This window comes from Artibeus jamaicensis, unplaced genomic scaffold (assembly GCF_021234435.1).
Source record: "Artibeus jamaicensis isolate MK-2021 breed Jamaican fruit bat unplaced genomic scaffold, CSHL_Jam_final contig_1128, whole genome shotgun sequence".
Classification (NCBI taxonomy): Eukaryota; Metazoa; Chordata; class Mammalia; order Chiroptera; family Phyllostomidae; genus Artibeus; species Artibeus jamaicensis.
This window is the reverse complement of record NW_026521220.1, coordinates 955,983-983,521: the sequence shown is the minus strand read 5'-3', so window position 1 is coordinate 983,521 and position 27,539 is coordinate 955,983. Positions and strand designations below refer to the sequence as shown.

Below are 27,539 nucleotides of genomic sequence, written 5' to 3'. Positions count from 1 at the left end.
AACACTTGAGCTGATAAGTTAAATGGAGAAGAAAATTGCAGAACTAAGGGAAAACACTGCAAACCAGATCTCACCGTTATAAACTAATAAACCAAAACAGCAAGGAGCAGAAAGAACACAACGGACAGCAGCGGGTGTGCCTGAGAGCCAAGCACACTGGGGAGAAGAGGAGGTGGCCGGCGGGGGAGACAGGGACGGTCCAGTGTCGGGGTGAGAGGCGCTCTGATGGAAAGACTTAAGCAATGAAACCGAGGAAGCAGCCGACCCAGTATTAACACGGGAACGTTTCCCTGAATTGTAATAAAAACGAAATCCTCAGATTCAAAGTGTGTGGCCCTGGAGGCTCATTTCAGGTTTCTGCACAGCAGCATGTGGGGCAGTTGTGGTGACGTCTGTGTGTTCACACATCCCTCCAGGGAAGCCAGCGCGACCTAAGCTGTCCAGCCAAGTTACTTGTCATCACAGTGGTAACAGACGTTTACAGACGGGGATTCTGGCCCCTGTGGGTGCTTCTTAGAAGCACTTCTGGAGGGTGGAGCCGGTAAACCAGAACGCGGCTGAACGAAAAAGCCGGGGAAGGAACTCGGGTGGGCACCAGAGAGCACCTGGGCGGCTGAGGCTGCAGAACAGAATGCGAGTGTTAGAAACCTAAAAGCACTACAAATGATGTGAACCAAGAAAAATTGGCAGATGGGGGAAAGAAGGAAGTGTGCAGAGCTGTTACTCATCTGCATGATAATCATTTGATGCTGTTGAAATGGGAACTGGAAGACCAATTTAAAAAACTAATGGCTTGAACTGAGTGATCTTGTGACTTTTCTAAACCAATGCTTTTCATACTTTAACTTGGACTGACCCATAGGGGAAAAAAAAAGAAACAAATTTCATGAAAGAACCTTTATTCTAGTGGGCGTGATTCCCTCTAGTATTTTCTGTTCTGATGTATTCTCTACTAATCCTCTTTAAAAATGTTGGTTACAAGCCCACTAATGGGTTATGGCCCAGTTTCAAAAATACTGAGGGATCTTTAAAGAAACTACTAATAGTTCTAGTGGTGAACAAACATTTTACTGAAATATGATAGTTCTTTTTTCTTCTCTAATATTCAAGTAGACCTATATACAAGGATTTTCTATTTAAGAAAGGGTATATGCAGTATGGGTTCTACTGTTATAAGTTACTCACTTTTTTCAAAAAGTCTCACATATACAGAGAAAGATACTGCCAGTGATGTTCACCAAATGTCTACTTAGTGAATGAGGCATTTCTTTTTTATATTTTACCGTATGATTTGAATTGCTTAGTAAAGCCACTCGTTACTTATTTTAAAAGACAAGAAGATAAAAAAGGAAAGAAAAATCTGTAGCTACCTTGGTAATGAAATCAAAGCCCACAAAAGAGAGACTGCCTGTGGCTCTGTCACATGTCCCCCCGCCCCGACTCACTGCCGGTCTGGTCTCTCCCCAGTGATGGCTGAGACACCCATGCTCCCATCCTCCCTCATGCTGCTCAACACGGCCCACGAGTATTTGGGCAGGAGGTCCTGGTGCTGCAATTCGGACGGGGCTCTGCTGCGATTCTATGTAAGTGCTGCTGGGCTCGCTCAGCCTGCTCCTGCTGTGGGGCCTGCTGTGCTTCTTTGACTTGTGCACAAATGACAACTCAAAGTTTCCAGAAAGCCTGAACTTGGTGTCCTGCGCACCTGAGGCTCAGGGGCTCTGGACCTGGCCTTGAGCTGTAGGTAAACTTAGATCCACTCGTTGTTACTGAGTCTGTTATGTATTGGGTGCAGGGCCAGGCCTTTAAGAGTAATTTTAGAAGTAAGATTACTTCGTTCACCATCTTCTGTTGAGTCCTGTTTGCCAAGCTCCACTCGTCATGCCAGGTAGCAGTCACTCAGGCGATAACCATTGCATTCATTCAATTAGTAAATACATATTTAGTGAGCGAAAACAGATGTCCTCACTTTTGTCAGCCTTGATGGACAGCTTACTGGCAATAAGCAGCATGATCACTGTCCCCAAATCATAATGTTGAGTTCAAGGTCATGCCTCACTCAGACAAGTTACGGAGCACAGGAAGGGCACCCAACCCAGCCAGTAATATCTGTACGTAAATATTCTAGTGGAGTATAGCCACACCCACATTTTTGTATTAATATTAACTAGGCCTGTTTTTGCAATACAGTGGCAAAGTTGATTAGCTCTGATAGAGTCCACATTGTCTGGGACGCTTAAATATTTACTGTCTGGCCCTTTAAAAGAAAAGGTTTGCCATCCTCTGCTTTGTACCCTTTCAGTGAGCACACCCTCTCCACAGCTGCTGTTCCCCTCAGTCCTGATCCTCCTTCACTGCCCTCTGCTTTCCTCATCACTCTCCTCACTTTCTAGCATGCCATTGTAGTTAATTCTGTTTATCGCGTGTCTCTTCTCCACTGAAACGCAACTTCCACGGACGCAGGGATTTTTGTTAGTTTTGTTCACTGCTGGATCCAAGTACCTAGCACAGCACCTAGTCCATAGTAGGTGCTTAATAAATATGGGCTGAGTGATTGAATGAGACTAATGTATGTGTAAAGCACTTGTAGGAGGACTCAGAGACCCATCTGGCTGGCTCAGGGCCCTGGAGCTGGTTGGTGTCTGAGGCGGGTTCCAGCCCCAGCTGCAGATGCCTGACTGTCTGCCCCACCTGTGAACTTCAAGAGCCTTTGGGGTGCTCATCCTAGGTCAGCTCTGTGTTCCAGGACCATTTTTGGAAAAATCGTGCCAGGCCGAGTCTCTAATGTTTCTCAGGAATCAGTGACTCCCTTCTTCTGCCTTTCCTCTCCTATTTAGAGAGTGTTGGGACCCTGTTTACTTCCACAGGGTCACCTCCTCAAGGCAGTCACCTTATGCTGACGTAGGGGCAAGTGGAGAATGAGTTACCACCTTTGCAAACCGGCTCCCAGTGGGAGTGGCACTGAGAGGAAAGAGCAGGCAGGGGGTGATGGTGGGATGGTCCTACTCCAGGGTTTTTTTTTGTCCATATCTTCTTTGGTGGAGCATGAGTTTTGGCTGCCAGGATCCGCAGCCAAACTGCAGGGAGTAGAAGTGGTATGAGCAGTGCTGTGTTTCATAGCTTCTAATTTTCCTGCCTCGAGTCCACCTGCAGCACCCTCACTTCTGCGGACACGGCCCCTGCTTGTTAACTGCACCCGCTCTCTGCTCAGAGCCTGACCATCCCAGAGCCCTCTGCCTGCCACACTCTTCCCCGGGGCCTGCAAGGCTGGCTCATCCTTTCCTTCTTGCCAGGCAGGTCTCAGCTGAGAAGGTACTTTCTCAGAGACATCTTCCCTGGCCCTGCCACTCTCTGTCCCATTGACTGCTGGGCAGCCTTGCTATTTGTTTCTTTATCCTCTGTCCTCACCCAGCAGGAGGACCAGGGACCTTTAGAAGCCGTGCCGTCTGATGCATCTCTAGGGCCTTGTGCAGTGCCTGGCATGGATGGCCGCCCCGTTGATGTTTATTGAATGAATGAGTGACCAAACATACAGAAGGACGATCAATCACTGACCCAGAAGTACTTGTGGAGTGCTCCTTATTCTGGGTACTGTGGAACGTAGGGAGGCGAATAGTTTATTACCGCCTCTTCTCAGGGCCCAGACTCCCAGTCTGCAGGGAGAGGACTGCGTCTGAGAGCGCTTTGCAGCCGACGTGGGAGGCCTTTGTGCGTGCCGTTTTCCTGCACAGAGTGAGAATGTTCTTGAGGGGGAGGATCCTCTTGGATCTCATGTTGAGTGTTATATTTCTTTCCATATGCTCAGGTTGGGTTGCTGAATGCTCGTCCACTCATCTACTCTCAGCTCACACAGCCCCTCTTAGGGAGCCTTTACTGACTTCTGGCCAGGCCCTCCTTTACTGTGTCCTGTGTGTTACCGCCCAGATTGCACACGCATTAACCACCCACCTGCTGTATTTGCTGTGGACTCATCTTCTGTTAAAGACAGAATGTCACAGGAAGGTCCCCTCCATCTTCAGTATTTGTACATTTATTGAAGAGTTTGTTCTCTCTGCGCTGATGTGTGTGTAAGGTCCCTTCCTATTCGTGAGGGTCTGTCATTGGGCTCTTCTTTCTGTTGATTTAGGTGTCTGTTAACACCACCTTATCTTTGAGAGACCTTGATTCTTGCTAGGATTAATCTACTTGCATACCTATTAATCACATTCTCTTGGCTGTTCTTGATGCTTTCCCCTTCCAAAACATTGTAAGATTAGTCAGGAAAAGTTTTGTGAACCCCCTCCTCCAATATTGGAATTTGATTGGAACGGCATTGACCTCATTATTTTGTGGGAGAGTTGCCATTTTTATGTGATTGAATCTTTCCAGCTATGAATATAGTGTCTCTCTCCATTTGTTGAGGTCTTATATTTTCGTGTCCCTTAATATGGTTGTGTAATTTCCTCCTTAAGATTCATATATATCATGTCAGATTTGTACCTAGGCATTTTCTTGATAGTGCTATAAATAGATATTTAATTTTTTTTTCCTTTTTGTTTTTTTGGACACACAGGAACAACATTTTTTTAAAAGATCATAGTTTTTTGCCCTGGCCACATGGCTCAGTTGGTTAGAGTGTCATCCGGATACTCTGAGGTTGTGGGTTCAATCCCCAGGGCACATACGAGAGTCAACTAATGAGTCCATAAGTAAGTGGAACAACAAATTGATACTTTTCTCTCTCTTCCTCCCTCCCACCTACGCTTTCTCTCTCTCTAAAAATAAATTAAAAAAATAGGTTTCTCTTATGCACAGCTTCTTTGCTTATTGCTTTTGTCAATTCTGGTGGGTTGTAGATTTCTTAAATTCTCTATGTGGACAGTCATATTGTCCATTAATAACTTTTGAAAAATATTTTTTATTTCTTTTTTAAATTTTTTATTTTTAGAGAGAGGGGAAGGGAAGGATAAAGAAAGGGAGAGAAACATCAATGTGTGGTTGCCTCTCCCATAGCCCCCACTGGGGAGCGGGCTTGCAACCCAGGCATGTGTCCTGACTGGGAATCGAACCAGTGACCCTTTGGTTCACAGCCCGAGCTCAATCCACTGAGCTACACCAGCCAGGGCCAGGAATAACTTTTTTTATCTCCTTTTAAATCTTTATAGTTTTCTTTTTTTCTTGTCTGATTCTCTTGGCTAGGGCTCAACAAAACTTTCTGTAAAGGGACACACTGTAAATCATTTAGGTTTTGTAGGCCGCAGGCCTCTGTTGCAGCCACTGAGTGCTCCCACTGAGGAAAGGCTCCCACAGTTGATCCGTAGAGACATTGTGTAAAAACGTGTGGGTGTTGAAAGTTGCATTTCATGTTTCAGATATTATGAAGTCATACTCCCCTATTGATACAAATCACTTGAAAATATAAATGCTGTTCTTAGCTTCAGGGCAAGAAGCAGGCAGTGGCAGGGCTGTCCCATGGGTCACAGTTTTTCATTTCTTATCTAGTGCTCTCCCTTTGGATTGGGCGGGGGTGGGCGGATAACTGTTAAACTATCGTCTCTGTTTCTTCACTGGTTACAGTACAGGCCCATTTAGATTTCCTCTTCGTAAGTCAGTTATGTTTTGGAACAGTGTCCACATAAGCATCGAGTTGTTCGTGGTGTTTGCTGACACTTTAAAATGCCGCCGTGATCCCCCAGTTGTGACTTCTTTTCTGTTGCTGAAATCGTCTTTTCTCCGCCCCTTTTTGAAAACCAGTCTTTTCTGAGGTTTATCTAAATTAATTTTTATCAAACTACCAGCTATTGGTTTATTGCTCTACTGTTTCTTTGCTTTCCAGTTCATTAATTGCCACTTTAATATTTATTATTTTCATCGTCATTATTATTATTAGATTTGCTTTGTGGGTTTTTAAAACTGCTTTTTGCTTTTTTTTATCTTTTCTTTTTGGGATATACTTTGTATTTCTCTAACTTATTAAGGTGGATGATTATTTTAGTGTTTTTGCTTCTAATGCATGTATTGAAGGTTATAATGTTTTCCCAAGTACATTTTTAGCTATATGCCATCATTTTGACATTTTGTATTTGCTATCCTTATATAACTGATTTCTAATTTTACTGAATTGTGTTCAGAAGATGTGGTCTGTGTCATCTAGTTGTGGGTACTTGCTGAGACTTGCTGTTTGTCTGGTTTTGGTCAAGATCTCATGGACGCTTGAAAAGAATGTGTGTTTGCCGATGGTTGGGCGCAGCGATAGTGATTCAGTCGTCTGTCCAGAGAGCACACTTTTTAGCTGAGTGGTCTGTTCATATCCTCTGGAATCCTCACTGATGTTCTGTGTGGGAGAGAGTCCCTCAGCCCTAGTGGGATTTATCATCCTACATTACAACTTTTGTTAATTAATTGCCCTCCATTGGAATCTGAGCTTCTTAAAAGCAGGGACTGTGTTGCACTGTTCGTAGCACAGAAAGGTGCTCAGTTAATATTTGAGGAGCAAATGAATGGATGAGTAAATGAGTAAGAATTTCTCGGAGGGCATATAATATCTCCTTCTAGCAGCTGATAGAAACGACCGGGTGTGCTGAAAGGAAGCCTGCCTGGCAAGCCCCTGAGGAGGCCACTCCCAGAGTGGGGTCCAGAGCGGCTCCTATGAGGGTGCCAGGCCCTTTCCAGAAAATGGGCCCAACAGACCTGGCCTCTCAGATTCACAGAGTTGGTAGGATAGTGGTCATCCTGGGCCCCTCCTGAGGCGTCTCTTCCTACTCGCTCACTGTAGGTGCGGGTTCTCCAGAAGGAGCTTGCTGCCTCCACCTCTGAAGACACGCACCCCTACAAGGAGGAGCTGGAGACAGCCTTGGAGCAGTGCTTCTACTGCCTGTACAGCTTCCCCAGCAAGAAGAGCAAGGCCAGGTACCTGGAGGAGCACTCGGCCCAGCAGGTGAGGCTCCGGGCCCCCACCCCTGTTGGGGAGAGTGGCGCCCCGGGAAGCAGGGGCTCTGCCCACTCCCAGAGGGTGAGATGTGCAGCTGCGAACTCTGGTTGGAGCTGTGTTGGCGAGGACAGGAAGACAGTCTGACGTAATCCAGTCCTTGCACCAGTGGCTTCATAAGTGTTGACAAGTCACTCGGATGCAGCATGGCAGGTTTTGATAGCTTTTCTCTGAACAATTTGGATGCTATGAATAATTTCTCAGGGGTTTTCATTTTTTCTGGTTTTGACTTGCAGAGCGCTATTGGGAGCACTATGGCTCAGCAGTACTGCCAGTTATCCTCTGACCCTACAGATTCCACCTCTGAATCTGCGCTCCTTTGGGCAGCGCCCTGCGTGGCTGCTGCGTGGAATATGCAGCCATCTGGGCCCAGAGTGAGCACTTGGTCAGTGTTTGTCAACCAGGTGACCACCGGGGTGGCTGAGGCGAGTCGAGGTTCAGTGGCCCATGATCCCTGCCCTCTGGCCGGCCAAGTGAACGCACCAAGTGCGGCCCTCAGTCTGCAGCATTTTCTTCATAAAGACCAGGCTTATGCCACTCACTTTTCTGCTCTTCACACACTTGCGTTTGGGACTTATAGAAGGCATGCCGGTTTTTCAAAGTATACGGACTTGTCCTGGGCTCTCTCACAGGTGGTGCCCTCGTCTACGTCGACACTGCCTTTCCTTGGGAGAACTTTCCCTGTGTGCTCTGCCCAGACCATACGACAATCAACCTTCTCTGTTTCCAGGTGGACCTTATATGGGAAGATGCCCTGTTTATGTTTGAATATTTTAAGCCGAAGACTCTCCCTGAATTTGACAGCTATAAGACCAGCACCGTTTCTGCCGACTTGGCCAACCTCCTAAAGAGAATTGCCACCATTGTGCCCCGCACAGAGAGGCCGGCCCTGAGCCTCGACAAAGTCTCTGCCTACATTGAGGGGACCTCTGCCGAGGTAGGGGCTATTTGTCTTACCTTCTCTTCAGCACTGCTGCCTCTGTGCCTGGCTCTACACCAGCAGCCAGGGCTGCGGGAAGCAGGGGTGTGTCCTGTGCTGGCGTGAATGGCCCTTGTGTTGAAGCGTCACTGGTTACATCTGAGAGCTTGGCTTCACCTCCCCTTATTTTTGCCCTCTCACCTGCCAGGTGCCTTGCCTCCCAGAAGGGGCTGACCCCTCTCCCCCAGTGGTGAATGAGCTCTACTACCTGTTGGCCGATTACCATTTTAAAAACAAGGAGCAGTCCAAGGCCATCAAGTTCTACATGCATGACATCTGCATCTGCCCCGACAGGTGAGTGGCTGGCCAGTGACCTGGTGTGAGGCCAGGCTGGTGGGGCAGTTGGGGTGACTGTGGATCAGTAAGCTCTTTCTTTCCCGCATGGCATAGGGGCCAGGGACCAAGGAATGACAAGGTGGCTTAGACCCTACAATTACTAGGAAAGTCTCTCCATAAAAAGAAACACAATGGAGAAAGCCCCTTTCCGGAAGACCCCTGGCATTGGCACTGGGATTAGAGAAGGTGTCTGTCGGGGTCCTGAGCTACAGGGCAAGGATGTGCAGCCTGGCCCACATGGGCGATGTGCCACCCCTTTTCTAGCTCCTTCTGGGGAGCTGGCCGATGTGCGCTCCTGCCTCCGTTCAGTGTCTTTAACCATGGAGGTTCTCTCGTTCTCGGGGTGGGGGGTGACGGAAACACTGAGGCAGGGTTCTCACTCTCGGGGTGGGGGGTGACGGAAGCACCGCAGCGGGGTTCTAGTTCCTTGCTCTGGTGCAGGGCGTGGTTAGCAGCAGCAATGGTCACAGTGGTGAGTATGGCGGAGCCCATTGTGCATCAGGCCCGTGCTTCCTTCCCTGGGCACCCTGGTCGCCGTGTGCTGAGATGCAGTGACTGGCCCGCTCGTCCTGCTCAGCTTGACTGAGTGGCCGTATTTTTTCATGGCTGCCACACCTAGGAGGGAAGCCTTGGGTAAAGGTCAAAATAAGGCCACCCTCTGTGGCTGACCTGCCTCTGAAGGGTCCAGACTAGCATCTGTTGGCACCCTTCCTGGAAGTAATCAGGGGCCACCCCGTGGTGGTCACCTTGAACCGTGGGTAAGCCACTTTTTCCCCCTTGTCAGGACCCACCTGGCTGTGGGGACCGGGGGCTGGGACCTGAGTGTAGAAGGCAGTTTTCAGAACTTCATAGCTTGTGGGAGAGCTTTTGACCCCTTTTGCTCAGCCAGGGGCTTCCCCCAGGCAGGGAGCCACATGCGAGTGGCCTGGGCTGTCTTCTCCTGGGTCACAGGGGGCCGGTGTGGTAGAGCAGACCTGCACTCAGGCTGACAGAGTGTCGCTGTGAAACAGCGAGGCATCACCTCCTGCACTGCTGCCTCCGTATCCGAAAAGTGCGGGTGACCACACTCACCTTCCTGGCGTGGCACCTCTTCCACGGCAGGCAGTCCCTCAGTCAGCCAAGTGAGGTCATGACAGCCCAGCCAGGCCTTCCTCCGGCCTGCACGCCCAGCTGTTCCGAGGGTGTCGACTCAGCGGGGCTGGCCCACCAGGGGCCCTGCCGGAGAAGCGGAGTGTCCTGTGGGGACCTGCCCCAGAACCACGAGGGGGTGGTGGCCCGGTCCTAGGCCTCCTTCATTCCAGCACTTATAGGCACGCGCCAGGGGAGATAGACCCCGCATCATCTTTTGTCCCAGTCAGATTGGAAGTTTGGATACTGTTTTTTTCCTTTACGTCATCCGAGATGACTGGTGTAAATGAAGCCCACAGCAGGAGGCTCGGTGGCTAGTGGAGTGTCCGGCGGCAGTGTTTGTTGGTGGTTCCTGTGGGCACACAGTCCATGAGGATGTGAGGATGCTGGTGACCCGTTTTGTCTTTTTCCTTTTCTCGGGTCCATCGTTCCTTGTCTTGCTGAGCCGGAAGCAGCCCACGTTCCGGCCAGGCGCTCCGTGGGGTGGCCTCTGGGAAGGGAAGCGGGCGTGGTCCCCAGTGCAGCTCACCTCACTGTCACGGCGTCAGGATGGGCCTGCCCGGGCGGGTGAGCGCCCAGCACACGGGCTCTGGACACTTGTTCCTCCTGCAGTCACAGTGTCACCACCCCTCAGGGTCTCACCGTCCCTTTAGGTCAGCCCTCTCTGAGTGTGGGCTGTGCACTGCTCTGCTAGACCCAGGAACCCACGTCCGGATGAGGCTCTTGGTAGCACACAGAGGAGCGTGTTTAGTTTTGTGTCAACGTGTCTGTGTCCTCAGTGACTTATGTTTGTGACAGAAGGTTGCAGTTTCCATTCTGGTATCACTGCAGGCACGAGCACGTGCCCTGGTGTGGTCTCTTCCCCTAAGCTGAGGGATAGGGAGTTGCCGAAGGTGCCCCACAAGACTCCCCCAGTGTGACAGGAGCTAGCCTGGTTGACAGTCCCTAACTCAGTTCCCAGCATCTGAAGGGGAGCTTGACACACCTGCCTCCTCACTTCCTTCCCCAGGGCGACCTGAGCAGAGCTGGGGGGTCTTGTGGGGCCCCGGATCCCCAGGCCTCCGAGGAGGAAAGGGTGCATTCAGTAACCCCACGCGAAGGGGAAGGCCATCATTTTTGCTACCCTTCTGTCAGCGCTCATCCGCCAGGCCTCCTTTGTCCACACGCTCTCGTCTTCGGGGTCTGGAGTGCAGCTGAGTGCACGTGAGCCTCACAAGTCCCCCCCGTCCTTACCGCATCTCGGGGACTGTTGGGTACTTCAGAAACGAGTCAGCCAGCCTTCGAGTGAGTGCAGACGTGGGTTAAGAGTTGTCAGCATGTGGAGGGCAGCATCTGTGTGTGATGGCTGCCTTCTCCGTCCTCAGTACCACGCTCAGGAGACTCCAGACTCGCTCAAGTGCCTGTCAATCGTCTTGGTCTCGGAGTCTCTGGGGCCATTCATGGTCTCAGAGAGGCTTCTGCATTCTCGCCATCAGTTTCTTTTAGGTGACCTCAGGTTGGTGGGCTCAGCCATCACGTGGTCCCTAGCAACACCTGTGGCGCTGCTAGGCACTACACTGGAGAGGGTCCAGAGGGGGAATGGGTAGAGGCCGGGTGGCTGCCCTGTGCTTGTGGTCAGGGAGTGTCCTGATGGCAGGCTCGGCCAGTGCAGGGTTAGTTCAGGTCATAGCTGGACGGGAGCCTTCCTGTCGTCGCCTTCGGGCCAGTACTTCAGTGCCTTGCAGAACACCCCCTTTCCTCTCCATCGGAGACAGTCCGTGGGTAACCCCTCGAAGCAGGGGAGCAGAGTCCAGGAGCCTGTCTATGTTGGTGAGCACAGCTTGGGCTCCAGCTGGTAGGGAATCTCGTAGGCGGTTACTGAGTGCTGGTCAGGGCCCTGGACTTAAAATGCATGTCCGTGGAGTCCCGGCAGCTCTTCTCTACGGATCAGCCTTCATAGCCACGTTTCACGGATCAGAAAAGGAGGCCCAGAGACACAATTGGCACAGTCATGGGGTTGGTGAATGACGGAGCTGGGTTTGGGGGGTGGGCTCCCAGGGTGGCTGTGTGCTTGCTCTCCAGGCTGTTGTGTCTGTGACGGCTGTAAGGGTGACAGTGTGTTGACAGGTGCTTTCATGGTGACCACAGGTTCGATTCCTGGGCAGGCATGGCCCTGGCCCGGGCCAGTCGCATTCAGGACAAGCTGAACTCCAACGAGCTGAAGAGCGATGGTCCTATCTGGAAGCACGCCACGCCTGTCCTGAACTGCTTCCGGCGGGCCCTGGAGATCGACAGCTCCAACCTGTCCCTGTGGATCGAGTACGGCACCATGTCTTACGCCCTGCATTCCTTCGCCTCTCGCCAGCTGAAGCAGTGGAGAGGCGAGCTGCCCTCCGAGCTCATCCAGCAGGTAAGGAGGGGCGTGTGGAAGGGCTGCAATGCAGGAGGGCCTTGGGCTGGCAGAGTTCTGTCCTAGCCCTTTTTCCTTTTGTCCTCATTGCCATGCTGGGAGCTCATGGATGATTCTTCCTTCAAGACTCAAGCCTTGGTCAGTGACAGCTTGGTCCTGGTCTGTGGACACCCAGTCTTGTGCGGGCAAACTCAGGGCCAGCTGCGTGGCCTGAGGGAGGAACTTGACATCCTTGCATTGGCTTTGGCTGTAAATGAGCTGACCATTCCTTCTTCGTGGCAATATTTTGGCAGCCAACATCTCCTGAGCCCCTGTGACTGGCCAGCTCTGGGGCCAGGTACCCTGGTCACAAGATGAATGAATGCAGTGCCACAGAGAAGGGGCACCTCCTGCTCTGATGACGGAGAGGTGCTGTGAGGGTGTCTAGCAGGGCTTCTGAAACAGGAAAGATCCTCAGTGGCTGTCCCTCCTGTTTCTGTCTTAGGTGTTCTGACTGCCACACCTACCAAGGACAGGGACGTTGGCAGTGTGTCCTTTATACGAGGCTCCTCATGGTGCCAGACTAGGCAGGGGTCTTTTCATAGTCACCCCTCCTGTCTCAGTAGGTGGCCATGTGAGCCCCAGTGCAGAGCTGGTTGGCAGAGGGGTAGTGACTTGGTCAAAACCACACAGCTGCAGAGTGGTCGGAATAGAAGGACCCCACGTAAGTGGCCATCTTTTACTTGCGCAGATTTGCCTGAGAACCGCACCTGGGTAGGGTTATGATGGAATCTGTCACTCTGCTGTGTTTGGGCCCATACCATGATTCTTTCTATCCTCCTGTTTTTTGTTTTAAATATGAGTGTTTAATCTTTTTTTTTTTAGAAGTATTTTATTTTATTTATCTTTAGAGGGGAAGGGAAGGAGAGAAGGAGAGAAATATCAATGTATGGTTGCCTTTCATGCATCCCCTGCTGGGAACAGGCCTACAGAGAACCGGCCTGCAACCCCGGTATGTGCCCTGACTGGGAATCGAACCGCGATTGTCTGGTTCGTAGGCCCGCGCTCAATCCACTGAGCTACACCAGCCAGGGCGAGTGTCGGCCTCTTGATTCCTAGGGGTAATTTTCTTTCCCTGGAAGTGTCTAGCTGAGCACTAGGAGCAGCACTAGGCTTCTTTGTGTCAGCCCCAGGGTGATTGCTGTGGGAGATTCGCAGAAATAAGCACCCACTGGACAGGTGTTCACAGGGTGGTCTCCTCTTCCAGGCTTCGAGCAGCGCCCTTACCAGAGCTAGTGCCCAAAGCCTCTCCCTTGCTCTGAGATGAGATAAGAAGAGGCTGCAGCCTCCCTTCCTTGAGCTGGGACCAGGGAGAGAAGAGGCTGGAGACCTGGGATGCTCAGGATGGCAGCTTGGGGCCCCATACAGGCGGGGTTCGGCTGCTGGCCTGGCAGCTCTGGGATGAAGGGGCGCGGGTGCGCTGGAGAGCTGACATCCTGTGTGGATGGCACCCAGGATACTGACCCAGAGTCTCATACGGGGAAAGTGGTTCTCTGAGTTGGAGGGCCCCTTAGCAGCTGGCTCTGTCCAGCAGTGTCCACCTGTAGTGTGTGAGAGGGCAGCTGGAGGTGCTGCTACTGACACACAGGCTCTAAGTCAGCAGGGCTTGGAGGTGGCGGGGGAGTCCTTTTGGACCCCAGGGTGTACATTCTCTCCAGTGCTGTGGTGCTGGGTGCTGGGTGCACATCTTCTCCAGCTCTGCTGGCCCACCCTAGTGAGAGGGTGAGTGAGAGAACAGGGCGCTCACTGCCTGCAGTGGCAGCTCTTCTCATCATGTCGGCTCTGGGTCCTGGCCTCCTCAGGTTGGTGTGGCAGAGCCGCTGCTGGCTCAGTCCTGGAGGGAGGGTTGGCAGCCCGTGCAGCCCCAGCCCCGGTTGTCTTCCTCTCCCAGGCTCAGGCCCTCGCTGCAGCCACACAGGTCACAGTTGGGACCTTTAGAAGGGTGGCAGTAGGTACGTCATAGAGGCACACGTGCACTGGTAGATACCACAGGGGGAGGTGGAAGAAAAAACATGGGGTTGACACGAGGGGTCCCGGGTTTCAGTCCTGCTCTGTACCTTGATGTGGGCGTATGAGGAGTCCCCAGGCTTCCCCACAGTGTCTCCGCTGTGAAACGGTGATGGCACTTCTGTGTCTCAGGGTTGTTGAGGACTAGCAGTGTGCGAACAAGGGCTTCCTGCCGGATCAGGTGCGATCCCGTGCGGGTTCTGGCTGTGCTGCACCTAAGGCTGGCCTGGACTCCTGGTCTCGTTACAGATGGAGGGCCGGCGCGCTAGCATGCTGGAGACCGCCAGGCACTGTTTCACGTCGGCGGCCCGCTGCGAGGGTGATGGCGATGAGGAGGAGTGGCTCATCCATTACATGCTGGGCAAGGTGGCCGAGAAGCAGCAGCAGCCGCCCACCGTTTACCTGCTGCACTACAGGCAGGCTGGCCACTACCTGCATGAGGAGGCTGCCCGCTACCCCAAGAAGATCCACTACCACAACCCACCTGAGCTGGCCATGGAGGCCCTGGAGGTGACACCGTGCTGGTCCTGGGTGGGGAAGCCGGGCAGGGGCGGGCCAGCCTCTCGGTCTCCCTGGGGATGGGGCTTGTGGTCCCAGTGACTCCCCTGCAACCTGCCGGAAACTTCTCTGTGCTTAGCAGCTTTGTGTGCAATTAAAGCAGCCTTCCCTCTCTGGCTCAGGGGTGCTTACCATCCTTTTTGGGAGAGTGAGCATTTCGCTCTCACCTCCCTGAAGAAAATGTTCTTTCTTCATGAGTGCGTGCAGGTTCCAAGAACCTGGCTTCATACACCGGTGGTGCAGTGTGGCATTCACACCCCGCAGCCTGACGGGGAGGGCGGGCACCCTGCTCTCCAGGTGCCAATGAGATAGCTGAGGCCTACCTTGGCAGGACTGAGACAGGGCAACAGCCTGCACTCCTGACCCCACATTTGGGGCCTTCTGCTGCTCCCCAAGGGCAGAGAATACTCGTTTACTGCCTGGATTTGCTGTGTTTTCTGGACCATTTTGCCTGATGCCCTCACTGGTGCTCACGCCGTCCTGTGAGGCAGGTTGGCTGGCCGAGACCAGCACATTCTGTAGGGAGGAAACAAAGGCCACAGGTGCAGATCCAGATCTGCTTGGCCTGGCCCGGGGCTCTTCTGCCTCCTGAGGCCCAGAGCTCATTGGCTTGGCCGTTTCTGAGGCTGCGTGCCTAGCTCCCTCAGGACCCACATGTCCAGCCGCTTAGAGTTTGGGGCAGAATGTGCTCACTTAAGTCTTCTCTGTATATTTATGTATTTTTTCTGATTATAAAATTAACATATTTATGGTTAAAACATATCAAAAATCAACAACTGAGAAGCGTTTATGAACAAAATGTTCAAGTCCCCAGTGAGTCTAGTTCCCCCACCCCAGTCATGCCCGTGCGCAGTTTGGGCAAGTCCTTGTCCTCCTAGACTTCCTCCTATTAACATCCAGACGCACCACTGTTCTGTGCCCTGCCTTCTTCACTGGATGAGGTGCAGTCGAGGAGTCGTGGGCTTCCTTCTGTGCCCTGCGGTCCCACCCCTTCCTCGTGGGTTTGGCCTTCTTTCACCTCTTCCACGATGTGTGCAGGCAGGGCATGGCCCTGACCACACAGCAGGGGGCACCCAACTGAGGATAGTCAGCCTTTGAGCTGTGAGGGGTTAGGGGCACCGACTGCCCGTGCAGCCGGAAATCCATGGGGACCTGCAGTGGCCTTCCACGTGCTCCGATTCCCAACCACCAGTTGACCTTTGAGCAACACGAGTTTGAACTGCACAGGTCAGCTGAGAAAAGGCCACATATACATACCTGTATTTTTGGACTATAAGACACACCTAGGTTTTAGAGGAGGAAAATAGGGGAAAAATTTTGTAGCAAAAAGTGTGATAAAATATTCAATAACATAATATTTCACTAATGTAAATGTAAACAGAACTCAACAGCAGCATTAACAACCATTATTCCTCAATTGTGGGGAGAGCAGGAAGTGTGTCGTACAGTCCGAAAAATACAGTATACCTGCCCAGTTCAAATGTTCATTGTTCAAGGTGTTTCATTGTTCGGGGGCTGTTTAACATTGGGTCAACAATGTCTCATTGCCCAAACAGGTTGTACTGATCTATGAACTTGTGTGTTTTTCACCAGCCTAGCTCATATCCATTTCTTAATATTTGATAATCTTGGGAGCAAGCAAAAAGCCTTATTTTTTTAAATTTGCCTTTTTAAAATGACTTGTGCCCAGTGGTTTATTGCATCTGTTTTGGGGCCATATTCGTGGCGGAGGGTTTCATCTGCAAAAGTTCCCGTCGTGCGTGTCTTCGCCAGTCAGTCCCCAGATGGCTGTCATTCAGCCCAGGTCCCCATCCTTCCCTGTCACAGGTCTTTAATGCTCTCACTTGAGCTTCCTGTGCCGGTTCTTGGAGGGGCTTCCATTAGGGAATAGAAGCCTGAGCCCCAGAGGACAGCCATGACCTGTCCTCAGCCAGCAGTACAAGCGAGGGGCAGCTGGGGCCAGTCCCTGAGCCCAGGCTCTCAGGGGGCCCCTCTGGGCAGCACTGGACCGTCTTGCAGTAGGAGGTGCCCCAGCACTTAGGACAATGGCAGCTCTGTCTTCCTTCCATGGCTTTTCTTTAACTTCTGGCCTCTGCTGCTACCTGATAGGACCAGGCAGCAGGCAAGATGGTACCCGAGGACTCCCAGATGAGGATCTAGGGCCTCGGCCGTGCGGAGTGCCCTCCCTGAGCGTACCACACTGGCTCTCAGGAGAGCAGGTGCTCAGTTGGAACACGTGTATATCTTGCTTTAAAAATGATACTTCTGTTGAGAATCAAACCTTGCCCCTGTGAAAGCTCCCTCTGCCGTTGAGCCCTCATTCAGAATATTGCACCGGCCACTTGGTGATCTCTGCCAGCTGGGTGCTGTGCCCTCCCGCGGGCGTGGCCCCTGGGCATGTGGGGTGCCTCAGAGGTTTCCTCTGCCGGAAAATGGAGTCGTCGGGTCACTGTCTCTGTGTCCATGGGTGGGCTTGTTGGGGAGGGGCCCTGGGTGCGAGCCCCTCTGTCTGGGATGCCCCCTCGGAGTACTGCCAGGGTCAGACCTCCAGGCGTCTCACCTGGCTGGGTCCTCAGCAACATCACTTGAGAATCACCTCCGTCTGGGCGATGGGAGGCTGGTTGATCGGGGTCTGTGGCCACAGTGGTTCTCTGCCCCTGCGGCGCCCCTCATGCCATCTGAAGGAGCATATGTCACAGGTGGGAGCTTGCGTGACATCTGCACCTGGGTGGGAAGGTCAGGCCGAGTTGCTGTGGAGGTGCCTGTGTGCTGGGGACAGTAAAGGGCAGGCGATGGGATGGCCCTGGGTTTAACCCAACCCTGGGCTTTCTTGCTGTGAGGCCCTGGGCAAGTCACTTCACACATTTGTGAGTGGGTTTGAGGTGGTGAAGGAAAGCACAGGAGGGCCTGACTGGTGCAGCAAGTCTTCTGGATGCACTGGGCGGAGCTTCTTGAGGCCTGCGGTACCTGGCTTGCCCAGGTGCCCGGGCACAAACGGATCCAGCCCACTCCTTGCCTCATGGAGTCCACAGTCCAGTGAGGAGACAGGTGTGGGAGTTTTTTCTTTTGAAATAAGGATTTTTTATTAATTTATTTTCAGAGGGGAAGGGAGTTGATGTTTGAGAGAAACCAATCAGTTGCCTCCTACCATATCCCTAACTGGGGACCTGGCCTGCACCCCAAGCATGTGCCCTGGTGCTTGGGCACAAGAATCGAACTGGTGACCTTTCAGTTTGTGGGATGATGCCCAACCCATTGAGCCACACCAGTTGGGTCTGGAAGCTCCCTTTCCATGGGTGCCAGAGTGGTGCACAAAGAGGGCTTTGGTGGGAGGAGAGGCCCATGAGCAGAACTGAGGGGTGGTCACTCTCATTATCCTATCACCACAAGCCTGGGCTGGAATGCTGGCAGTTCGTGTCCATGTGAACTGTCACCTTGCTCTGAGTGAGCGATAGATTGGCTGGTTTAAAAGCTAATGGGAAAAGGTAGTGTGTGGCGGCCCAACTTCCTTGCTGAGTCCCATTCCCTGTGTGGTTGCCTGGCCCACGGAAAAAAAACCCAGCGACTGGGAGGGCTGCTCACACCCGAGTGTCGTCCCCCTAGGTGTACTTCCGGCTCCACGCGTCCATCCTGAAGCTCCTGGGGAAGCCCGAGTTTGGGGTTGGTGCCGAGGTCCTGGTCAACTTCATGAAGGCGGCTGCGGAAGGACCCTTTGCCAGGGGCGAGGAGAAGAATACACCCAAAGCGTCAGAAAAGTGAGTAGCGTGTTCTCATCCAGCCATCCTGTCCCCTGGGTACCGTGATGGCTCACTTATGGCAAGGTGGCACCCGAGGGGTGCTGCTGAGTAAACCAGAGTTCGCAGAGTTTCTGGGTGTCAGCTGGGTGAGATTTCGAGGGGCTGGGCTGATAGGCATTTCTGCTGAATTTGAGAAGGAGGGGCTGAGTGTGTTTCCAGACACCCACCCTGCAAACACGCCTGGTCTACCGCACCACCATGCCGGGTCCCGGAGAGAAGTTGACTCCGCCCCCTCGCCCCTGGGCGCAGTGCTGCCCTGTGCGGAGCACTGTGGGAGAGCAGTTTTCGTGTTTCTGGGTCCTCACGGGGGCCTCCGAGGGCCTGGTCTACTGCCCATTTGTCCAGGAAGCGGCGGGAGGGTGTGGGAGGCATGGATGGACTCTTTCTGCGATGTCAGCGGGCTTGACGATGCTGGGGCCCTGGTGTCCCCCCTCATTGGACCTGGGACACCCCCCGGGCTCTTTCTTGACTGCTAGTTGTATCTGTGGGTGTCCATGTCCTGGAGCTTCGGCTCAGCTCTCCCCGCCTCTGGACCCTTGCCTGGCCGGCACCGTGCAGGGCACTGGGTGCCTGCGGGACCGTGCCCAGGCCCTGTCCGTGAGGACAGGTTTGCGGGGGAGATGGGCCTGCAGTGGCAGGCCACCCAGGTGGTGCAGTGTTTCCGAAAGTTGTAGATAAGGTATTTTGTAGTCACAAAGGGCTTCCAACTTGGTGACATTGTCTTTTATTGATCGTAGTTCTTTTTCAGGAAATTTAAGTCATACAAATGATACATGAATATATTCCGTTAGTTACAGAAAATTCTAGCAGTTTATAAATGTGTAGAAAAACCAACCTCCTCTTCTCCCCTGAGTTAGCCACTGTTCACACTTACTAGTTTCTCGCACCATGTTCTGTGCATGTACACACACCCCTGTGCGCACACAGTCACAGGGTTTGTTTCATGAAAATGAGCTCTGAGGACGGGCCTGGGGCCAGTGCACAGGCTAGCGCCCCACTCAGCCCGTGCTCTCCAGCCTGCCCGTGGCCTTGACTGTGTTACTCTGCAGTGTGGCCGCCCCTTGTTACACAGAAGGACACTGACTTGGTGTGCAGGGTGCTAGGATGGCCATTTCTGAAGCGGGCCTCATCAGGTTTCCTGCAGTCCCTGGGGCCCAAGACCTGAGATGCCTGCAGAGCCCCCTCTGTACTTGAGGGCTGAGCCTGAGTGGGTGCGAGGTGGGCGGCTCCTTTGATGCCTGGGAACACCAGCCAAAAGGGGTGGAGGGAAGTGCATGGGAATAATGGGTCCTGGGAAAGGTGGCTTAGGGACAGCTTAACCTGTACACATCCTTCAGTGCCATGTGGGGATTCTGACCTGTACCCCAACCCTCTGCCCCACAGGGAGAAGGCCTGCCTGGTGGATGAGGACTCCCACTCTTCAGCTGGGACACTGCCCGGCCCCGGAGCCTCCCTTCCCTCCTCCTCTGGCCCAGGTCTGACATCCCCACCTTACACAGCCACTCCGATTGACCACGATTACGTCAAATGTAAAAAACCCCACCAGCAGGCCACGCCGGACGGTACAGTCCCTGTTCTCCCTACTGCCAGCCCAGGGCGGCACGCCAGTTGGGGGTGGGGGCTTGGGTGATGATGAGTCGCTTTGTTTTGGTGAGGGGGGTGCTGGGCCTGGGGTGACACGGGCAATGTTGTGGCTGTTCATTAACCTCATGGACTCACGGTGATTCTGTGCTTCTAAGACATGCTCAGGGTCGCCACCTGCCAGCCCCACTCACTCACCTGGGAGCCCAGGCGGGGTGGGCTAAAGCACCGTGCCTCTCTGAGACTGCATTTTCCCACCTGCAAAATGGGCGCGCTGCAGAGCAGCTGGAAGGCTCTGCGGGCCTGCTGTCCGTGGCCACCTTGAGTGGCTTCTGTGCGGTCAGCTGCGTTAATTGCGGCAGCCCTTCCGACGGCCACGGGCAGGCTGTGACTGCGCTGAGTCTGTCACCCGGGGAATCTGGGCCAGCTGGGGCGCATGTCAGCGGGGGCTGGAAAGGCCATCCCAGGTGAGGCGGGGCAGGTGGCGACTGCTCCACCACATTCCTTACTAACACTCGGAGGCTCGCATGCTGACCTCATAGCCCGACTGCTTCATGTTCTCCTCACGTTTACGTGATGAGCTGTGTTTGCTGGGATGAGCTGAATTGGTGCACCGAGAGGTCTATTCAAGTGATGCCTTGTGGAGCTAGTGACAATGCAGAGAGATGCCCAGGTCCTTACACACGCCCAGGTCGCTTATCTTGTGGGGCTGTGAGGAAATGAGATGAGCCTTCACTCTCAAGAGGAGACCCACTAGCCGTCCAGTGCCTGGTTCCTGGAGAGTGCAGGCATCGTGGAGTGAGCAGGGTGGAGAGCAGGTGTAGAAAAGAGCTGGTGAAGGGTGACAGGGTGGCAGTGCTGAACTGCTCCGGGCCAGGGGAAATCTGGTGATCTGAGAGGCAAGGAGACTTGCAGGTGTCCCCTCTGGGTTTGGTTTGGCCCACAGTGCGTGTGTGAGAGAGAGGCTGCAGATCCAAGTATGTGCTGTGCGGTTCGGCACCTCCCTCCGGTCCGGCTGTTGGGCCCTCCCTCACTGCCCCAGAGGGTTGAGCAGAGACTGGAGTGACTGGCCTGCCTGCTCCTCCCTGCTTTAGTCCTGCAGGCATTCCCCAACTAAGGTCCCTCCCCTTCTGATTTACTCAAGTTAAATATGGAATCCACCCTGTTCCCAGCTTTTTGCTCATGAAAATACTGACAAAACACATTGGAAGTGAGTCCTGCTCAGGGGATTTGTTTCTGCCCAGCACTTCCTGTGAGGCTTGAGCGCCCCGCCGGTTGTCGGGAGAGAGGACTGCTTCTTGCCGTTGTCCGCTGCGTGGGGTTGGCGCCCTCCTCAGCCCTGCAGGCAGGAACTGTGCCGGGCTCTGTTGGCCTACAGAGCTGGGTGTGCCTGCTCTGGTATGGGCACTGGGCAGCTGAGAAGGAGGTAGGCGGGACTGCATTCGAAAGGGGCCATGATGCCACCCGGCCCCACTGGCTGCCCTTGGTCCCCCTGTCTGGTGCGTACGTGTGCACAAGCTGAGGGGGAGCAAGATCGCTGGGGCCTGGTGCCAAGATAACAGCTATTTGTTGTAGAAGTTTGCAGAAGGAGCCATAGAAGTGGGTCTTCAATGACTGTAAACAAACTTTTTTCCAAAGCGATTCCTATCTACTACACGGAGCCACTGAGGCCCCGAGGCCCACCTTTGCCCGGGCCCAGCCCAGTGTGCTGGGAAGCCTGGCACTGACCGTACTGTGCTCTGCCCAGGCCTGCGAGGTTCTTTCAGAGCTCTCCCCTCCTCACTCTGGGGAGAAAGCAGTGTCTGCAACATGAAAATGGTTTGGGCCCCAACATAGCCAAGATTTCATAATGTTAAAGTGGCCCTCTTAGCAGCTGCACTCGCTCCCAGGGAAAGGCCCTGGCTCAGACAGGAGCACCAGATTGCTGGTGTCAGGGATATGCCAGTAGCCTCAAGGGTCCCCACTACCCACCTGCACTCCTACCTCCAGTGGCTGGGCCCTGGGAGCACGTGTGGCCTGAGACCAGACTCGGGTCTCCTGTTGAGGAAGGATGAGGCCTTAGAGCTCACTCCAGGCCAGAGTGGAGCCCTGGTACAGCTGAAGGGAAGCAGTTCAGGGACCCACCTGACATCAGACAGGGGCCAGGGCAGAGTGAGCTTTGGAGTCAGGGGGACCTGAGTTCTGTACCCAGCTCCTTCGCCAACTGGCTTGGCGGTCTTGGGCAAGGGGCTTCACTTCTCAGAGCCTCAGTTTCCTCACCCGTGTGGGATGTTTTCCCCGGGAGTATTAAACAAAGATACTCCCACATTACAGTTGCTGCTTAGACACAGTCACCCCCATGTCATCAGGGCTCTGCGGTGAGGAGCAGACAGCCCCAGGTGGCTGGGGAGCCTGGGCTCGGGGCCAGTCTCCCTCTGTTTGTACCCCAGCCCTCTCTGGCTGGCGATGGATCAGAAGAGGTGCAGGCAGTGCCCCCTGAAGCAGCAGCCTCTGGGTGAGCCTGGGCCTTGGGCCTTCTGGGCCTGAGTCTTCTGCACCAGCAGACCCAGCCAGGGGCTGATTTGCTACCCACTGGACAGGGAGCCAAGTGTCAAGACTTCCCCGGGCATGGGTAAGAGACTCTGCCTCACAGCCACCTCTCCACTTTATACGCCTTTGCTTCAAAACCAGAAGTCGTCTGGGTCAATTCTTAGCTGGTATAAGGTTTAGAAAGATAGCTCCACGTACGTGTAGGCAGCTTGACACTGGGTAATGGCTCCTCAGTAGGACTCAGATTCACCTCTGAACCTGCCCCACCGGCACCCTTGTGCCACCCGTCATAGGGTGGGGAACTTCCTGCAGCTCGCCCACAGCTCTGGTCCAGACCCCTTGGAACTGACCCTCAGATGCCTCCGAGGCTCTGCCGTGGCCAGGCTCTCACTGCTGGGCTGAGGAGGAGCCCCTTGGCCAAGCCGAGAGGCAGAGACAGGCCAAACAAGCCATGGGCCGCCGTTCGTGGCAGCCCTGCCTGACCACTCCTGCCTGCCTTCTGTCTTGGGTTTTCTCCACCGTGCTGAAGTGCTCAGCATTGACGCTTCCTGACCTGGAAAAGAAAGTCACATGGGGAGCACAGTTTGGCCTTCAAGGACCTTCTGATGGTTGCTCTTCACACATATTCAAACAAAGCATAATGAGATTTCTGAACAAAATCTATGCCTCTCCCCACATGCAGTGTGCCCGTGCGTGTGTGTAAGTAATCGGACCCTGCCACACAGCAGCACTTACGTGCTCTCTGCTGGGCTCTGGACCATGTGCTTGAGCTGTGGTGGTGTGTTCCCATCCTCACTGTTGCCCTGTAGGCTCGGCCATGTGGTCTGTGCCCCATGAGGGAGCCCAGCTGAAGACAAGTGGACAGGCGGGTGCGCACCCAGGGCCATGTGGCTGGTTGGGGTCTGTCTCCTCTACCCCAGGTCAGGGTGAGGCTACCACAAGGGGGGTCCCTGTGTCCACTGACCTGAGTGAAGACTGGGCCTACGTGCACATCCCTCTTTGTTGGGGTTTTGCTGATGGGGGGGCTGGTAGAGGGTGCCTTGTCCGGAACTTGGCCTGGCTCAGCCAGCCTTTGGGAAATGTCCACAGTGGCTCTGTCAGACCAGCCAAGGCCTTTGCTATCTGCTTGGTAGGCTCCACGTCCCCACAGAACGCCAGAGCCAGAAGGGGCCTCGGGTCTGGGGCTGAGCCATCTGTGGGGTTCTCTGGGCTGCCTCTGGCTGTGACTGTCTAGGTGTCCATCAGTGCTGTGCCAGGTGCCCGCGACAGCCCTGGTCCCCGCAGTAGGCTCTTAGGAGGGATGGCAGGTGTGAATCAGTGAATTACACACATCAGGGTTGGGGTGCAACCAAAACTGCCCCAAGAGCCCTGGCCTGGCCTCTCGGTGGGGTGGAAGGCCTTGCTGTGGAGGCAGAACTTAGCTGGGATCTAAGGGGCAGGGCGAGAGGGACCAAGAAGGGGTCAGAAGAGTGGGGGTGTAGGGGCCGGTGCCCATAGTTGCAGGATGCCCGTCTGGCCCCATTTGTAGCATGAGTAGAGCTGCCCTGAGCTCCCAGTCTTAGGGAGTGGGCTGGGTGGGCCTCCCAGGGGAATCCAGGGTACCTTGTGTCACCCCCCGTGCGACATCCATTGTCACCTGCCATGCTGTCATGGTCTGTGTCGTGTCCTGTCTGTGCTCATTGTTGCCTGCTGGGCCACAGTGCCTCCGTCAATATTGCCCGTGCTGCCCCTAACCCTGGCCACACTCTGTCTCCAGGCTTTGTCTCTCTGCTTGCACTGTCACGGCGCGCTTCAGGGGGCAGCTCAGACCGCATGCTTCGCCTTCAGTCCGGCTGCCCTCTCCCCTGTGACCGAGGCACCTCCATATCTGCTGGTCCTGTGGTGTGGAGAGTGTGTGTTTGATGTGCTTGGCTTCTGCCCACAGCCCACCTTCCCAGCTCCTGACAGACGCAGGTGCAGTGGTGGCCTCCCCTGCCTGCCTGCAAGCTCGGCAGGTGTCTCAGTCCTGTGTTCCCATTGCTTTGCTCTTTCCAGCTTTAAAAAAACAGCAGAGGCGACAGACTCTAAGATACCAAGTTATCTTTTCAAGGACAGGTGTGTAAAAGTATGATTTGGGCACGAAAGCCACGATGCCACGCGGGAGGAGCTGCAGGTGGCGGTGAGTGCTGGAGGGCAGGCCTGGCCTGCCTCTGCTCACTGGCCCCCTTCCCCGGGCAAGGCGGTGAGCTCATGGTGGGCAGCCGTGTCCTGTGGACAGACCTCCTCAACTCGGGAGGGGCTCCGGGTGCAGCTTGGTTTGTCCCGTGTGCCCCCCAGTGTGGGGACTGGTTTTGGGCAGGGAGGGGAAGGCTGTGAGAGGGCAGAGCCGGTCACCCACTTGGTACTCTCCTTCATTCTCACCTTTATAAAACCTCTTCAGGCCATACCTGGTCATGGCGTTTACTGAGTGCCTGCTGTGTTAGGGATGGGAAGGGGCGCCGTGGGGAAGGCCCAGACGAGGGCACCCGGATCCCTGACCCCTGGTCACACTGCTATGTCCCCAGGCAGCGGGGCAGTGGTTGGTGCCAAGAGGCAATGCTGTGAGTGGGCGCTGGGGTTTGATAGGTCGGGAGGGCTTGCCGGGGGCGCGATCCTCGAGAGAGGCCTTTGGGCCATTGTGGGTGACGGACAGTAGGAGAAAGACACTGAGGTTTGATAACTGGGGTGGGAGGAAGGCGACCTGGAGAGGAGAGGGCTTGGGATACCAGCTGAGCCCAAAGGGGCTTCTTTCCTGGAGAAAGTAAGGAGAGCGGCGTGGTCGCGGCGTCACTCTGTTCCTACTCTAAGTCAGGCAGACTCTCCCGGTTGTCCTCTCTTTGACGAGCCTTCCTGGGAGCCTCCCCAGGTCACTGGGCGAGCTCTGGGCTCTCACGGGACAAGAGCTGCTCTTCTTTCCCTGACGTTTGTGTTAGGAGGCGGCTGCCCACCTGCATTTGGTTAGGAAAATGGTTAAAGCTTCCCAAAGCCCTCCCGGGTCGGTGCCCTGCCCGGCTGGGGAGCACACCGTGAGAGGTGCACAGTGAGTCCAGGTCTCCTCCCCTCTCTGAGCGTCAGGGTCCCGGTGGGTCAGGGCCACTGGCTCAGCGTGCTGGGGCTGCCAGGTGCCTGGTGCTGCCCGGTCAGCCCTTGCTGGTGAACGCGGACAGAGAAGGGGCGAGGGGGGAACTTGGCCCCTCAGTGATGCCTTGGCACCCGCCTGCTGCCGCCCACGTGTCCACCTCTTTTGGGAGCCCCCTGGCTTTGGGGGTCTCTCACCTGTGTAGAGCACCTGTGCAGCCTCCTTAGCCCATAGGAGGGTTCCCTCACAGCCAGTGGACATGTCCTCTCCCAGTAGTCATCAGGGACCAACTGGGGCAGATTTGTCAAGGTGACAGAATTCTCAAAATACTGATTCCACCCAAGTTTCTGTTGTTAGAAACCATAGTTTTCTAGTCTGCAGAACGAATGTCTGTGATCTGGTCAGAGCTGCTACAGTGTTTGACGGCACAACCACGTCCTCTTCCTCAAGCTTTCGCTGAACCGAGCTGATGGGACAAGTGGCGGTGAACCCTTTCCGGCGCTACCGACCGCTGGGACAAATGGAGAAACTTGCTGGAACTTGAGTCAGGATACCTGTGACTGGCTGAGAGTCCCTGAGAGTGGCCAAGGGGTTTGAAATGAGTCAAACGTGATAAAAAAAAAAACCTCGGAATACTGTCACTCTCATGCCGAGTGGGACGGACAGCGTTTCTGTCGCGAAGCCAGATCTCTCGTTGCTTTGCAGTGGGCCCCAGAGGTCCCATTCTGGGAGAGGAGGTGCCAGGGCTTAGAAGCAGGCAGTGTCCTAGCTTCTAAGGATTCAGCAGAGGGGCTGGACTGGCCCAAAGGCACAGGCATGAAATGTCCCAGTGATTAACAGTGAGAGATTGAAGTGTTTGTGATCTTACCACAAATACTAGTTAGCGTGAGCGGGCTTTGTGTGGGCAGACTTGTAAAAAGACGTTCTGACAGGGCAGCCTGTGTAGTCTGCTGGGTAGTGCCGGTCTTCCTTCCTGCTGGCCTGGAGGCAGCTCCTGCAGGGAGTCAGGAGCCCGCGCCGCCCCCACGGTCCCATTCAGTGTGGGTCTGACTGTCCCACACAGAAGTGTCCGTCTACCTCCTGCTCTGCCTCAGGACCCAGGGGCCAGGAGGAGCCCGGCCTCGGTCCTTCTGCAGGACCTCCAAGTGGTGGCTGTCACAGGACGGCAGCTGCTCCTGCTGGCCCTTGCCTTTTCCCTCTGGCCTCCCCCTCTGTCCTTCCTCCACCGGGCAGGCAGGGCTTGCGGCCTTTGTCTACAGAGCATCAGCAGACCCACCTGGTTCTCGTCTGAGTGCAGAGCTTCGGGGTGGTGTCCAGGGCTGTTTGCTTCTCAGCCCAGAGGAGCTTCACCCTGTTCTAGAAGTTTCCCCATTTGTGGCTTTCCCTGGGTCCACTGGCCTACCTTGGCAGTGGACCTGGTGACCTGAGATTTGACACACTACAGAGCGGCCTTTTGGGAATGGGGAGAGGGAAGGGGTCCTTGACATCCTTCCCTCTCCTGCCTCACAGCCGACGCTGCCAGGCAGGAGTTTTCTGTCCTGACCTGGTTGCACACCCCAGGCCAGAGAGCCCTCTGATCTCCATGTCGCTCCCACCTCCTCTGCTGCCACCCGCGCAGACAGCTCCAGGGTCTGAGGCTGGCCGTGCTGTTCTCCAGGAGCTGCTTCCCAGCACCGTGAGCCTGTCCTCATCCCGTCTGGCCCAGCCCCTGAGCTGCCCCATCTGCAGTGGCTTGGCTGGTGGCAGGAAGATGGTCCTCGTGGCAAACCTCACCCACCATCTGCTTGTCTGGGTCTCACTTCCCTTGTCTAGCTGCACAGGGAAGGTCTGATTTCCCAGGAAAGGAGGGAAGGGGTGAGGCGCCAGATGCCCAGGTCTATAGAATGAATTTTTAAGAGCTTTTAATTTTTCTTTCACCCTATTGATGTAAAAAGAATGAAAGGTAGTTTTCTTTCCACCTGACTTGCTTCTTAGTATTTAAAATCAGCAACATTTTAAATAGCCTTGTGCCAACCCTCTCAAATGCACAGGACCTGAAAGGATTAGAGAAACTTGGCCACGAGCCTTCCTAGTCCTGGTTGGTGGCTTGTTTGCAGCAATGCTCTTGTCCTGTTTCACAGGTAATGCACCGCCCC

General features: G+C 54.4%; 1 protein-coding gene across 2 annotated transcripts in view; it reads left to right on the top strand.

Moving 5' to 3' along the window:
- CABIN1 (calcineurin binding protein 1) overlaps window positions 1-27,539 on the top strand; it is a 123,959-nt gene that overhangs the window by 35,326 nt on the left and 61,094 nt on the right. Inside the window, exons 19-26 of one of the 2 annotated variants that reach the window (XM_037158721.2) lie at window positions 1,468-1,583; window positions 6,752-6,913; window positions 7,695-7,901; window positions 8,092-8,237; window positions 11,535-11,796; window positions 14,092-14,352; window positions 18,004-18,155; window positions 19,581-19,672. In XM_037158721.2, coding sequence (XP_037014616.2) covers window positions 1,468-1,583; window positions 6,752-6,913; window positions 7,695-7,901; window positions 8,092-8,237; window positions 11,535-11,796; window positions 14,092-14,352; window positions 18,004-18,155; window positions 19,581-19,672 — 1,398 coding nt within the window. Of the gene's footprint in view, window positions 1-1,467; window positions 1,584-6,751; window positions 6,914-7,694; window positions 7,902-8,091; window positions 8,238-11,534; window positions 11,797-14,091; window positions 14,353-18,003; window positions 18,156-19,580; window positions 19,760-27,539 lie in introns of both variants that reach the window. The other variant, XM_037158720.2, reaches the window with a different exon arrangement.